Source organism: Balaenoptera musculus, chromosome 8 (genome assembly GCF_009873245.2).
Source record: "Balaenoptera musculus isolate JJ_BM4_2016_0621 chromosome 8, mBalMus1.pri.v3, whole genome shotgun sequence".
Lineage (NCBI taxonomy): Eukaryota > Metazoa > Chordata > Mammalia > Artiodactyla > Balaenopteridae > Balaenoptera > Balaenoptera musculus.
Window position 1 is genome coordinate 105,368,165 of NC_045792.1, and position 15,208 is coordinate 105,383,372.

Sequence of the window (15,208 nt, forward strand, 5' to 3'; positions counted from 1 at the left end):
CAGAGTCAGATGTGTTTTGTTTAGGGCACGTTATGCTCAGAGACCGAGATTGTCTTTGCCAATAATTTATCTAACACAGGTTCGCTGTGGGAATTATGATGTATAATATTAATAATAATAGTTCACAAGCCAATACCCTATGGGATAATGTCTCTTAATAAGTCAATAAAGAAATAACGTACTCCAAACCAATTACATCGTTGTTCCAGGCAAAGGGAAAGCGAAAGATGTCAAGTCCAAATGTAGTTGAGGTGTACCTTTCTACACGTTGGTTCTCCGTAGTCAGTCCGTCCAACTAAAAGCTGGATGTTGGTTGCCGGCTCAGGTCCCTTGCTGCCGGGGCACGTAGCTAGCAGGTGACAGCACTGGTGACGGCGGGCCAGGTGAGCTGCTCTGAAGGTCGTCACTCCAGGGGCCCTTCCGTGGCTGTACCACTGCCTACGAGGAGGCGCCTCACCAGGGCAGGAACAGCTGTTCCCTCTCTTCCTGAGACCGCTGCACGCTCTCACAGCACTGCCGACCAGGAGTGGCCTGTCCACGGCAGGAGCTCAGCCTGGGGTCGCCTTGCCCAGTCCTCACAGACTCTCGGTATTTAAAGCCTCAGTGTCCATTGCGTCATTGTCCTTCTCGAGAAGCCCCAGTGGAGCCCGTCGCCAGCTGAGTGTATCGACAAGGACAGATGTCGATAACGTCACGCTGGCACAGCTTCCTCCATGTAAACAGATTCACCTTTAGATCAAAACAACTTAAGTCATAAACAAGCGGATTGGATATCACAACAGACCAATACACAACAGTACGCAATACTGCTGGGGTGACAAAGGGGGAGATGGGACGCCTGCCCCCAGGGCGCTCACCCCTATGGGTGAGACGGCCACCTGGGAACGATGGACCTGTGATGACGTGTATGCTCACGGGACGTGTATGGTCATGAAGCTGCCTTGCCAGATGGGCGTGGGGAGGCAGGGTGGGCTTCAGGGAAGAGGTGGCGTTTGAGTCCAGTTGGGGCTTTGAGGAGTATGGTGGGCAAGCGGGGCCTGGAGCCCAGGGCCCAGGCGGGACTGGTGGTTGGGGCTGGTTTGTGGCCAGGAGAGGGGCTTGGAGGGGAGAAGGGGGCTGAGCGTGAGGCAGCTCTTACACGGTGGTTGAAGCCGGACGGCTGTGTGGCTTTTGGCTGGCTGCTTAACCTCTCTGTGCCTCCATTGCCTCATCTGTAAGATGATGATACAAATAGCGCCTGCCTCACGGATCTCTCCTGAGGATGAACTACTGGCTGTGTAGGAAGATCTCGGCGAACGTTACCTAACATTACCTGTCCTTGCGAGGAAGCCCCGGGGACCTGGCTGAGCCCCTCTCCTGCCACGCCCACTGCAGGCCCCGTCTCCTCTCCTGCCGCCGGCCTCTGATCCCACTGCTCGTGTGTCCACAGGGGCCGAGGAGGTGCTGCTCCTGGCCCGGCGGACAGACCTGCGGAGGATCTCGCTGGACATGCCGGACTTCACAGACATCGTGCTGCAGGTGGACGACATCCGGCATGCCATCGCCATTGACTACGACCCGCTGGAGGGCTACGTGTACTGGACGGACGACGAGGTGCGTGCCATCCGCAGGGCGTACCTGGACGGGTCGGGGGCACAGACACTGGTCAACACTGAGATCAACGACCCCGACGGCATTGCAGTCGACTGGGTGGCCCGCAACCTCTATTGGACGGACACGGGCACCGACCGCATCGAGGTGACGCGCCTCAACGGCACCTCCCGCAAGATCCTGGTGTCCGAGGACCTGGACGAGCCCCGTGCCATCGTGCTGCACCCCGTGATGGGGTAAGGCTGGGGGTGGGCGCTGGGAGTCAGGCTGAGGGGGGCCGGTGGTCCTGGAGCTTTCTTCCCACATCAGGATGAAGCAGATGGCTGGGCCCTGCTCCCAGAGTCCTGGTTCAGGAGAACTTGCCTTTTTAACAAGCTCCCAGGTGATGGGCTGATCTGGGGACCAGACTTTGAGAAGCTCTGACACAGAACTTGGTTACATTTACAGAAAACCCTGGAGACCTTGGGTAAGTCATTTTTTCCTCTGGGCTTCAATCTCCTCACCTGTGAAATGGAGCCCTCCACTGGGGTGATTTCTGGTTTAATAATGGTAACAAGAGTGGTGGCCACTGCAACAGTTACTACACATGTGCCAGATCTCTGCCAGGCACGTTCCACGTAGCAAGCGCATTTTTCTCCTCCTCTCACCCCGTGGGGTAGGTACAGTTGTACGGAGGAGGAAGCTGAAGCCCAGAGAGGTTAAGTGACTTGCCCAAGGTCACACAGCTGGGAGGTGGGGATTGGACCTAGCAGTCTGGTTCCAACTTTGCAATTTAGGATTCTGTGAATCTGGTCAATCAGTGTAGGAGCCTTTCTGAGACCCTCAGCTGCTCAGAGGGTAGCAGCTGAATGCCTTCCTGGGACCTCATGACCAAGAACACGAAACTGGCAGACCCTAAGAGGGGAGGAGTGCTGGGACCTCTTGGGGGCTGGGGCTGCAGGGGAAGCCCCCCCGCCCTCAGTGCGGGATGTGGGCCCGCATCCTGGGGATGGCCTGGAGGGGCTGGGAGGGCAACCCTGGAAGGCAGCTGGTTCCGGGAAGGTCCCTGGGGGGAGTAACTGAGCTGCATTGACTGTAACCCTGGTAACCGGAGTGCCCACGAGGCATCAGGTGCTTCTCCCATTGCCCCAGGGCTGAGGCTCAGTGTGAGGCGACCCCGCAAGGTGCCTGCTGTGTGGGGGGCGCAGGGGTTGCAGCCCCTCTGCCCAGGGAGCCTGTACTCTGGTCCCCGCCCCGGGGCTTTCAGACGTGCTCTTGCTGTGGAGCTGCCTTTGTCTATAGAAGCCCAGCGGCACAGCCCTCGGGGGCAGGTCACGGGGCTGTGGCTGGACGGGCCCAGGGCTCGAGCAGCACCATGGAGCCTGGGGGGGAGTGGACAGACAGACGCTGCTCTGTGTGGCTGTCAGGGGCAGGGCCGTCCCCCTGGGAGGTGGGGTGGGGGTGAGAAGCGGGTCCCCGGGGGTCTGAGGGCCAGGGAGGCAGGAGCTCGTGGGCAGCTCCAGTGTCGGGATGCGGGCTCTGGGTTCGGGAGATGGGGACCTGCGCCCACTCTGCCACCGATGGACTCTGTCAAGTCACCCCCCTCTGTGGGCATCACCTGTGAAATGAGGGGTGGGGTCCCCCCCAGCCCCGAGTGTGAGGACCTCAGGAAACGGGGTCAGGTCAAGTATAAGATCACAGGGTTCAGGGGCGGGAGAGGAGAGGCCGCCAGCCCACAAGGGCGCTGTGCTCAGGGCCCAGCTCTGGCCGCTTTCTCTGGGCTGAACCCCCCACCCCAGAAGGCCCCCAGCACCCCACGGGATCTCGCTTTGCTTCTCGTGTTGCCTGCTTTGCTTTGCACGTGGGAGCCCTTCAGCTACTTGAAGGAGGTTCCACTCTGCCTCTTCCTCCCCCTGGGCGCTCAGCCCCTCCCTCCCCTGGGTCCCTTGGCAGGGCGTCTGCTGTTTTGAGTCCTAGGGCCCCGTGTAGTTAAGCCCCCACCGTCCCCGTGGAGCCCCTGGTCCTGCACACGGGCTCGGGCGTGGTGGGTGGGTGCTGTTCTCAGTCCTAGGGGTGCAGCCTGGATGGGACAGATGGGCAATGTCACGGACATGTACTTCTTCTCCAGCCTCATGTACTGGACAGACTGGGGGGAGAACCCCAAAATCGAGTGCGCCAACCTGGACGGACAGGAGCGGCACGTCCTGGTCAACACCTCCCTGGGCTGGCCCAATGGCTTGGCTCTGGACCTGCAGGAGGGGAAGCTGTACTGGGGAGACGCCAAGACGGACAAAATCGAGGTGAGTCATCCTCGTCGGTGCACGGAGCTGTTCAGCGCAGGTGGGGACGCAGCGCAGCAGCCGTCGAGCCCTGAGCTTTACGCAGAGGCCGGCCTGGCCGCCCCTGCAGCCCGTCGTACGTCTCAGGCGGGCAGCAGACGGATGTCTGTGCTATGCTATTTGGCCAAATAGAATCCTTGAAGAAATAACTTACTATGATGTGTTTCTGACATACGGAAGGTATGTAGCTGAGTTAACAGCACCATAGGGTATATGTGGTTATGTAAGATGTTATCACCGGGGACTTCCCTGGCGGTCCAGTGGTTAAGACTCCGCCCTTCCACTGCAGGGGGCGCAGGTTCAGTCCCTGGTCAGGGAACTAAGATTCTGCATGCTGTGCGGTATGGCCAAAAAAAAAAAAAAATGTTATCAAGGGGGAAACCGGGACAGGGTACACAGGAACCCTCTGAACTCCGTGTGCAACTTCCTGTTTCAAAATACAAAGTCGTAATAAAAGAAAGAAATAACACATACCCACCACCCAGCCTAAGATGTAAAACATAATCAATGTAGCTGATGCCAGAGGGGACCACTCTCCTAAATTTGACGATTCGTTCCCAAGCATTAAAAGACATTTACTATGTGGATGTCACCCTGAACAGCACGTAGTCTTGTTCTGTGTGATTTTACATGATTAAAGTGGTGTTCTGTACGCGTTCTTTAACATCTTGCTTTTTGCTCAGGGGTGCGTTGTTTGCGGTGCTCTTGACAATACGGTAGTTAAATTGGTCCCTGAGGTTGGTGCCTCTCCTCGGCATGGACGCCTCCCTCGCTTCCGGTAGCTTCTGGATGATCCTCGTCAGCTCTGGTCACATCACTGCTCGTTGATATCACCACCTGGGGGTCACCTTCGCTCTTCTCACGGCTCCATGGGGAGACCCCCACCAGGCAGCTTGCAGGGGAAAGGCGGGAGTGAGATTATGACCGTGCGTCTGTGTTGCGGGTTGTCAAGCCGCGCTTCTGAGCGGGAACGCGAAGGGGACTCAGGGCTGGGCAGATCCTTCTCCCACGCAAACCCAAGGAGCTGCAGTTGGCACCTTTCCTGTTGGAGTTCCCTATAAACTGTCACTTTTGAAAGGATCTTGTTTGAAGACCCTTGTCTCTCTAGCCTCTGAGCCTGAAGGCGAGACCCTTGTTTCCTGCGGCGTGGCCACGCCCACCGTCTCCGTAGCCACGCCCACCCCGGGAGTGGGTTGGGGATGCGTGTGTCCAGCTGACACTGCCGGACCTGCTACAGGCATCGCTCTGTTTACTCCCACAGAATTGGGTTGGTTGGGGTGTGTTTTTTTGGTAAAATAAACATAAAATTGACCATTTTAACCATTTTAAAGTGTACAACTCAGTGGCATCTAGTACATTACAGTGGTGTCCAACCATCACCACTCTCTAGTTCTGGAACGTTTTCATCACCCAAAACCCCATACCTGTTAAGCAGTTGGCCCCCAGTCTCCCCTCCTCACCCCTCTGCCCTGGCAACCACTAATCTCCTGTCTGTCTCTATGGCTTTGCCTGTTCTGGACATTTCATGTGAGTAGAATCATATGATCAGTGGTCTTTTGTGTGTGGCTTCACACAGCAGAATGTTTGCAGGGTTCATCCATGTGGTAGCATGTGTCAGTACTTCATTCCTTCTTATGGCCAAATAATATTCCATTGTATGGAGAGACCACATTTTGTTCATCTATTCATCTGTTGGTGGACATGTGGGTTGTTTCCACCTTTTGGGGATTGTGAATAATACTGTTACGAGCATTTGTGTACAAGTTTTTATTTGAACATCTGTTTCTAATTCTTTGGGGCACATACCTAGGAGTGGAATTGCTCGGGCATATACTAGGTTTATCTTTAACTTAGCGAGGAACTGTCAGGCTGTCTTCCACAGTCTGCACCATTTTACATTCTCACTAGCAGTGTGCGAGTGTTCTGATGTCAACATATCCTCACTGACACTTGTAAAATTTTCCTGTTATTATGGCCATCCCCACGGGTGTGCTGTGGTGTCTGGTGGTTTTGATTTGCATTTCCCTGATGACGAGTGATGTTGAGCATCCTTCCATGTGCCTGTCCCACAATAGTATTTTGAGGTATGTGGCATTGTCCCCGCGTGTGGATGAGGCACTGAGGCCCAGGGGGCAGTAACCTGCTCAGGGTCATGCAGCAAGTAGGTGCTTTTTGATTTTCTGCTTTCAGAGTCAATCCACAGACAGACCCCGAAGCATTAGGCTACTGTACGCAATATAAACGTTATCTGCCGTGGTTATGGACAGTAGGATGGACCGAAGTTAGGAGCGGACAGGTGGGGAAGGGAGGAGCAGGTTAGAGCTTCAAGGGTAACCAGCAGAGGCCCTAAAATGCTGACATCATGGTAGCAGGAGGATGGGGGAGGGGCGTGGCATAAGTGACAAAGTTATGGCCGGCAGAGTACGCGGTGGCTGATACGGACAAACCGGGAACATGCGCCACAAGCGTTATCACCTGTTGATTTGGAGCTAATCACCAGGAGACCCCAAAAGAGAGACAGAAGAATTGGAAGTGTTTGGGATTCTTTAGTCCAACAAACTTGGGAAACATGTGGTGACTTTCTTGCCTCACTTCTCTCTTTGGAGCCTTTAATACACTTTAATAAGCAGACCTCCCACGGGGGACTAAACTGCATAAGTGTTCTCAAACTACACGATCTACGGTCCCCTTTCTTTCCCTGCTGTGGCTCTGGTGGCACACACTTTGGGAACGCTGACCTAGGCCGCCTGCCCACACGTCCAGAGCTGACCCCAGCTTCGGGGTTAGTGCTGGACTCACCCTCCGCCCCTGCCCCAGGGAAGCCACTGACATGGACGGACATAGAGGTGGTTCTCCGTGTGAACTCCAAGGGTGGGAAGCGCCCCGATGAATCGTAGGCGCGTTCAGGTCACGGCAGCTTCTTGGAGTCGAGCCCGGAGCCCAGGGCAGACCCTGCTGGCATTTTTTTCAGGGGTGAAATGCCCCAGGGTGAGCTTCTTGGAGGTGGCCCGAGCAAGCCTGGGGACTTGCCCATGTGTTCCTGCTGTGGACACCCTCCCCCCACTCTCGGGCCTCAGGGTTTGCTGCTGAACACCCAGTGGGCGTCAGCTCTGCTCCAGGTGCTGGGTCACCTTGGTAAATACGCCCAACAGATGCTCCTCTGGTACATGTTACGTGAACCTTGGGATCACGCCACCAGCCCAGGTGCAGAAGCCCCTGCTGGGGTCACGGCGGATTCCGAGGGCTTCGGGGGGAACAGCCGAGAGCGAGGGGCCGTGTCTCCTTTCCTGAGGATGCAGTCGGACTCCAGGCGGGGGGGACGGTCAGGGGAGGGCTCTTCCAGGTCAGCACAGCGACGGGACACGCTTCCAGCAGTGGTCACGTCTCTAAGACGTTATGCCCGACACAGATACTAAGGAGCCTGGGCGTGTTTCTTGGGCATATCTTGCCGGGTTGCCTTGGATGGGAGAAGGGATTCCGTTCCGCGTGGTCGTGCGCGTGGCCTGGCTCCGAGCGCAGGCGCCGGCAGAAAGGAGCTCCACGCGGTGTCGACCGGCTTCCCTTTGAAGAGCCATCAGTCAGGTTCCCGCTCCGCCCGCCCGTCCCGAAAAGGACTTCCCAGGGCAGCTGTGGCTGACCCCCCGACGGGCTGGGAGGAGAACAAAGGTCTGGAGGCCGAGTCCACAAAGTGGGGATTCCTCTGGACGGTGGTCCTGGCACATAGATGGATTTGTGGAACGGAGTCGAGACTGCGGGCAGGGCCGCGCCGCCCTCCAGCTGGGCCTCCTGCCGCCTTGCCTGTGACGGCATCCTGGACAGCGGGTTCAGGCCAGCCTCGGGTCGGCAGCCCCTCGGGGGATTAGCACGGGGTGGCTCCCCGTCTGGGGGGTGGGGGTGGGCTCGGGGCTGGCTCACTCGGGGAGGCAGCCCTGAGGTCCCCTCCCCATCCTCAGAGACCAGGGATGGACCCCAGGGCAGTCCCGACATGCGCAGGTTGGAGCCGTGTGGGGTGGACATGGGTGCAGCCCCCGCCTCTTTCCGCATCCCCACAGCTGCCTCTGCTCCCTGCTTTCCCACCCTCTTGGGCTGGGGGTTTCCTGGGACGCCTCCTTAACCCACTTCCTGAGTCTAGAGCCCCTGGGGTTGGAGGTTCCTGCCCACAGGTGCTCAGCCTTTCCCGTGGCTCCAGCCGCATCCTCAGGACCCGGCCTCTCACCCTTTGCTTGCATGTTTCCCCCTCCCCCTCCCTGCCCAGCTAGGCTCCCAACCCAAGAGCCGGTCCTCTCCTCCTCCGACCTGCCACAGCTCTTCGGCCTTGTGCCATAAGATTCAACTTTATTGGTAAAAGTAACTCGGACTCACTGTCTCCCTCTTCTGTCTCTAACTGATGGCCCCTCGGGCCCTGCACTTCCCTCCTCTCCCTCTGACCATGCTTCTTGGCAGGTGCCGGGCCCGTGACAGCCCAGCGTGGGTCCTCTCCCAAGCAGATTCTTCCATCCAGAGCTCTTTCCCGAGCCCACGTGCCCAGCTGCCCCCGGCCCTCTCCCTCGGAAGCCTGAGTCGCCTCCCGCCACGTGCCGTGGTCTCACGTATGGGGGCAGCTCACCTCCTCCACGCACTTGGCCACACGGTGTAGGGTCTTCCTTTCCAAAACAGCAACATCCTGGTTCCTGTCTAGAGGCTGCCTCTCCCAGCCAGAAGCTGTAAGGCCTTCCAGATCTGTCCAGGGCTTGTGCTCTCACTCAGCTATGGAATCATCATCATCATCATCTTTTCACTTGTTCGTGAGCGGCCATGTCTCCCAAAGCAGGTGGGAGCTCTCTGAGCTTGAATTGGGGTCTCTGTGCTGATCCCCTGGCAGGGAGTCAGGACACACCGGGTCTGCATCAGAAGCGACCTCTCCCTCTTAGTCCTTCCCCCACTCTCTCTGTCCCCCGCTTCCCCTCACCGGCCCGTCCCTGCATCCTCCTTTCCCACAGCTGCCTGTCGGATCATCCCTGAGCGGACCTCCTGTCCTGTCATAGCTCGCGCTGCCTCTTTCCCCCAACCCCCTCCGTGCCCCTGGGCGAGCATCTGTTCATCCTGCAGCATTCACTGAATGTCACCTTGTGCTGGAAAAGCAGCACAGGACAGACCCATGCCCTGGTGGGGTCAGTGTTCTAGAACGGGAGATGTAGACAGCAGTGACCGGGACAACCACAGCCCGTCGGAGGTGGCCAGCGTTCTCGAGGGATGCCGAGCAGAGAGGATGAGGGCCCGGGGGGCAGGGGGTGCGGGTCGTTCAAGCTCCCCGACAGCACCCTGGCTGCTTCTCCAGCCACCTTGGTCCTGAAGCCCTGCCCTCTCCTCTCACTGACTTGTGTATATCCTGTCTATTTCCTTCTGTTTCTAGAGTAGAGGGAGGAATGGTGCCCATTATTAATCCTGAAATAGGCAAAGCGTTTAAACACCCTTGCGCTCACACGGTGATCAGGCAGGTCCCTGGATGGCGGTTTTAGCCATTACTGAGTAAGAGCAAGGTCGGGCCTTGCCCTCCGTGGACTTGAGCTGTCTTTCTAAAGCTTCCTGCCCAGCTGTTTCCCCGACCCGAGGATGGAAGAAGCAGAAGTTTCGCAGGTCGACCCATAGTCCGGGCTGTTTGGCCCGTCTCTGGGGCAGGAAGTGTCTCCTGTGTGTGGCTTGCCTTGTACTTGCTGGAGGCCCCGGGGGTCACCTGGGCCCTCTGCAGCCCCCCGATGTCTTACTCGGCCAGGACCATGGGGAGCTTGTGTCCCTTGCAGCTGACATCTGCTGGTGGCCGTCTGCTGTCAGGGTAGGCATTCGTGGGGAGTACCCGGTGGGGAGGGACACACCCGGTGGAGCAGGCGGGCCAAGGATGAATCACAGCCTGAGAAGTTAAAAATACATCCGTCCCCCTGTTCCTGACATTTCCTGAGTCGATGGAGGTGACGTCCAGCACGAACAGAATAAACACTCATTGCAGGAGTGACAGATTGGCTGTGTGTCCGGGTCCATGAGCCCTGGGGAAGAAGGGTGCAGGGCTTCCGGGCAACGGGGCCACAAGCTGTGCGGGTGTGTAATATCTTTTTTGTTACGTGAAACAAAATAACCAGAGCAGTTTTTTTTTTTTTTTTTTTTTTTAAAGAGGCAATTTTTTTTTTTAAATACAATTTAATTCTATTTTAATTGATAGGAAATCACCTCCAAGTTTATGTAAATCTTTCAAATTCCTAGTACATTTATTTTTATTTATTTATTTATTTTTGGCTGTGTTGGGTCTTCGTTTCTGTGCGAGGGCTTTCTCCAGTTGTGGCAAGCGGGGGCCACTCTTCATCGCGGTGCGCAGGCCTCTCACTATCACGGCCTCTCTTGTTGCGGAGCACAGGCTCCAGACGCGCAGGCTCGGTAATTGTGGCTCACAGGCCTAGCTGCTCCGCGGCATGTGGGATCTTCCCAGACCAGGGCTCGAACCCGTGTCCCCTGCATTGGCAGGCAGATTCTCAACCACTGCGCCACCAGGGAAGCCCACCAGAGCAGTTTTAATTTGGGGCTTTGTGTCTGAGTATAATTGTTCCATCAGAGAGCAGAACTCTTTTTTTCTTTAAACGTGTGCTTTCAAAGGGTTGGTCTTGGGCTCGCACCTCTTTGCATGGCCAAGTCATTGGAAACAGAGGATTCAGTGTAAGGAAATTGCACCTCAGGTGACTTTTTGGGGTCTACTGTTTTGTGGGTGGCCGTGCAGACCCCGTAGCTGTGGGTTCTGCCTCCTGGAGTACAGCTGAGGGTGGGCTTCTCTGGGGTCTGCCCACCCTCCTGCGTATCACGCAGCTGTTGATCTGCGGGTCGTGTAATGAGCTGGCCAGGGGATGGATGTGTGTGTGCTCTGCTCGCCCTGCCTCTCCCCCGCTCCAGACCTGGGCTTGGTGTGTGGAGTCAGCCGAGCACAGGAGGGCGGAGGCCGAAAGGTCGGAGAGCAAGGCTGGCTGGCACTCGGGCGCCTTCGGCATCTGGCTTGACCGTTTTGACATAACTTCCTGGAGGCATCTGGTTTCCTCTCCTGAAAATCAAGGGCAGGAGAACTTCTTGAGCAGCGGTTGAAACCTATGGACCGGAGGCCAGAATGACTATTTTTGTGCCACTTTCAAACGCACGGTGGTTTTTACATTTTTTTTTTTTTTTTTTTTTTTGTGGAACTGCACAGCATGTGGGATCTTAGTTCCCTGACCAGGGACTGAACCCAGGCCCTCGGCAGTGAAAGCATGGAGTCCACAGTTCCTACTTGTCTGCTCCAGGATTTGGGAAAGGCCTGGTCCAGCAGAGTTACTTTTACAGATGTGTTGGATTTGGTCAAGGTGTGTTGAAAGCTGCCGTAAAAAGGCTGCTTTGGGATCATTTATTTTCTCAACTGTTAAGAGTCTTGATGTCCTTCCAAGCTGGAGGGCCTGAGAGGTGTTTCATGGGGTCTGTAATCGTTCAAAGTGGGATGGGGTGAGGGGGGGGCTTCCGAGGCATAGGGAGGCCCTGCCAGCCCAGAGCCAAGGTTCTGTCCTTGCGGTGGGTGCCGCCAGCCCGGCCCCGGGGGAGCAGCTCACGGCCTCCTCACTTTGTTCTGGGCAACCAGAGGCTGGGGCGGTGGGGGGGGAGACAGAGGTGGGGGGAGGGATTGCTGCCGGCAGCGGCTGTCTCCCCGCTCCCCCGCCTGGCCCCGTGTCCTCTGCGGGCTCACTTTCGTCCTTCCTAAGCTGGGGAACATGTACTTCCTCCCCTCAGTCAATAGAACATGCACTTATTTATGTCTGGAATTGAGTTGTTAAAGGAAATAAAGAAAATATGAACATAGAGAAGGATGAGAAAAATCTCTTCAAGAGATGCTGTTGACATTTTGGTATATAAAAGGTGGGGTCTTTATCTTCCAGATGTGGGTGCTTTCTTCGTAGCCATCATGTCCTACATCTGCCCTTCGGCCCGCCCCTGCCCCCGGCGCCCAGCCCTGGTTATTCTGTGTCAAGGAAGGAGCAGGCGTTTGAGCCCTGCCTCTTATGGGCTGTGTGTTCTTAGAGACGCTCTTTCTCTTGCTGTGCACCTCCTCGGCGGTAATCCCAGGCGAGACCCCTCCCCAGGTCTGAGTTCTGTGCAAAGCGTGTGTTCATCGCCTTTATGTGCCTTCCTCTTGTGGGGCCGAAGCTGGAGCCAGCACCCTGGACCAGTTTGGAGCATTAATCCATCACCTGCCCTCTATGGCTAACCAGTGGGCCAGGCGTGGTGCCCAGAGCTCCGCACGGAGATCCTACAGCCCAAGGTCTACACTCCAGCTCACGGTACAGGACGTGGTCCCATCCGGTGTTCTCATCTGGGCTGCTCATTGGAGCCACCTGTGGGGAGCTGCTTTCAGGACTCATACCTGGCCTTCCAGTTTTGGTGTAATTGCCCCAGGTTGGGGCCCAGCCACTCACTGTTCTTTGGTTAAGTTCCCAGGGTGACTTTATTTATTTTTTAATATTTATTTATTTATTTGGCTGCACTGGGTCTTAGTTGCAACACGCGGAATCTTCGTGGCGGCATGCGGGATCTTTAGTTGTGGCTTGCGGGCTCTTAGTTGAGGCATGTGCGATCTAGTTCCCTGACCAGGGATCAAACACCCAGGCCCCCTGCATTGGGAACGTGGAGTCTTAACTGCTGGACCACCAGGGAAGTCCCTCCAGGGTGCCTTTAGCTGCTACCCTCAGTTACAGGTGGAGAGGTTGAGGTCCATGTGGGATGCAGGGACTTGGCTGTGGGGCAGAGCTGGGGTGGGACCCCTGGCTGCAGGGCCCAGAGCTGCCTGCCACTCCTGGTTGAGCCAGCAGTTTTGTCCTGTGCTGTCCAACAACAGAGGACCAAAGTCTTTTCTGCTTAACACACACCCGATCTGTCTTGTGTTTGCCACCTGCAAAACTGAAGGTTTGTAGCCTTTCTGATGAGCTGGGAATATAATCTGGCTGCAGGAGGCCTGTTGAGACTTGCCTTTGATTCATCATGTCTCTTTCATCCTGGCTTGAGAGCCCGAGAGTTTGGATGTTACGTTTTTATCTTCTTTTTCGCATCAGCTCCTACAGGGTCACCTGTCATCACAACCACATCTTATCCTGTTTGTGTGTTTCAGTTGGTTAAAGCGTTTTTATGTTTGACAGTATTTTTCTCCTCTGTGGCTTTTGTGGTTGATGCTTTTAATCAGTGCTGACTCTTCAGGGAAAAGATTTAGCTTTTACATCTCGGAGTAAACAGCCACTAGTGTGTCTGGTGTTGGAAAGCATCTTAGAGCTGTAGGCTCAGACTTAGAACCAGAAGCGTCCTCAAGTTTACCTGGTGTTGACCGAGCAAGAAGTTAGTCCACAGACAAGTGGGAGGCTTTGCCCAGGGCCTGCAGTACGTTAGCTGTCCAGCCTTTTGAAATTGAGCTCCGTGTCAAGGGTGTGAACTGGTGCCTCCCCGTTCTACATCTTGGCAGACATTACTAATCAATGAGCCCATCCTGGGTCGGAGACCCACACCTTGGTATTCTGGGCAGCCACTGCTAGTCGATCAGCAATGGCGAGAGAGAGGACACCTGTTTGTCTTGCCTGCCCCTCTCAGCCCAGCATCCACCCCCAGGTAGGGGAGGCAGTGGGGAAGAGCCGCTGAATGGCCCCATCACTGAAAACATCACTCATCCAGCTGCCCCAGTGAGTCGTGGCTTTGTTAGGTGGCCTCGCCAGGTGCAGAGGCTGCTGGGACCTGTCCTGTTCCAGGCAGTTCAGGCCCGAGGCTGGTTCAGCCCTACGTCTGCCATCCTGCAGGTGATCAACATCGACGGGACAAAGAGGCGGACGCTCCTGGAGGACAAGCTCCCCCACATTTTCGGGTTCACGCTGCTGGGGGACTTCATCTACTGGACCGACTGGCAGCGGCGCAGTATCGAGCGCGTGCACAAGGTCAAGGCAAGCCGGGACGTCATCATTGACCAGCTGCCCGACCTGATGGGGCTCAAGGCCGTGAATGTGGCCAAGGCCGTCGGTGAGTCGGGTCAGCCTCCAGCCATGGGTCAGCCATGCCACAGGCTCGTGGCTGCCCTTTTGGTCCACAGGCAGCCCAGTTGGAGGACAAAGCAGGGGGTGTAAGTGCCCGGCTGGGGCACCACTCTGGGGCTGGACAGCACAGGAGATGGTGAGAATATTGGTCCAGGACCAGTGGCATGGGGGTGGGGTATCGACCAGGCATTGTGACTGGGCACTGGTGGCAATAGTTGTTCTCACGATGGCTAACACTTGCAGAGCGCCTGCTGCGTGCCAGGCTGTGGCTAAGTGCCTTAGTGCCCAGAGCAGCCCTCTACGCGAATTACGATGTGGCCCTATTTGCACTGGGGAGAGGGTGGCAAAGCCGTGTAGCTATTGGGTGGCCAAGCTCAGGACTCATGCCCGGGTCTGCCTCAACCTCCTGGCTGGGCTGGGCTGGAATCTTTGTCCAGTGTGACAGGCTGGACCCTCAAGCACACACCTTTTATCTGAAAGCCAGGATCTGCAGAAAGCTCCCTTAACACAAGGATTCGTCTCTTTATGAATATGATTCCCAGTGCAGGTCGACAGGCTACACTGGGGACAGTGGTGTCCAGCTGTGGTGGGAGGACAGATGGGGGGACGGGACTGTAGGCTCTGTGGTGGCAGGGACCCTGTCCCCAGCTGGGGCCCAGCACCTAGTACTGCACCTACATATCAGAGACACTCAGCAAGCCTTTGCTGGAGGGAGGGAGGGAGGAAGGACCAGAGAGGCCCCAGTGCTCGCCCTTAAGTCTAGTGGGTGAGACACCCCTTAGTTAACTCTGCTGCCAGGCTGGTGACTACAGTTGAGGTGTTAGAGGGATGCCTGGCTTTAAAATATGAGGGAGGGCATTTGAGCTTGGAATTTAGGGAGCAGGTGGGGATCAGGGTTTGCCCGGCAGAAGCGACAGCTGAGCACAGGTCTGGAGGTGAGGCCGTGGGCGGAGACCCTGGGGGGATCTAGTGCATCTTGGTCTCCGGGAGAGGCCTTTGGTCACAACCCGCACTCCTGAGACAAGGTGATGGAATCAGCACACTCAGTTTACCAGCCGCCTTTGAAAACACGTTTGTCATCCACTGTGGAACGTGAGGCCCACCGGTGAGTGAGTGTCTGAAAAACAAAAAATAAAACCCTAGAGATAAGAAAAATGATATATCCATTGGGTGTGATTTAAAGTTGAGAAATTGGACCCCTCCCTCCCTCTTTCTCTCTCTCTTATGTAGGGATTTACTGGGAAAGATGGGAGA

At 56.2% G+C, this 15,208-nt stretch overlaps 1 protein-coding gene across 2 annotated transcripts in view; it reads left to right on the forward strand.

Moving 5' to 3' along the window:
• Positions 1-15,208, forward strand: part of LRP5 (LDL receptor related protein 5) — a 111,552-nt gene that overhangs the window by 57,489 nt on the left and 38,855 nt on the right. For both annotated transcript variants that reach the window (XM_036861581.1, XM_036861582.1), the window contains exons 6-8: positions 1,430-1,826; positions 3,698-3,869; positions 13,724-13,940. In XM_036861581.1, the coding sequence (XP_036717476.1) occupies positions 1,430-1,826; positions 3,698-3,869; positions 13,724-13,940 (786 nt within the window). The remainder of the gene's footprint in view (positions 1-1,429; positions 1,827-3,697; positions 3,870-13,723; positions 13,941-15,208) is intronic.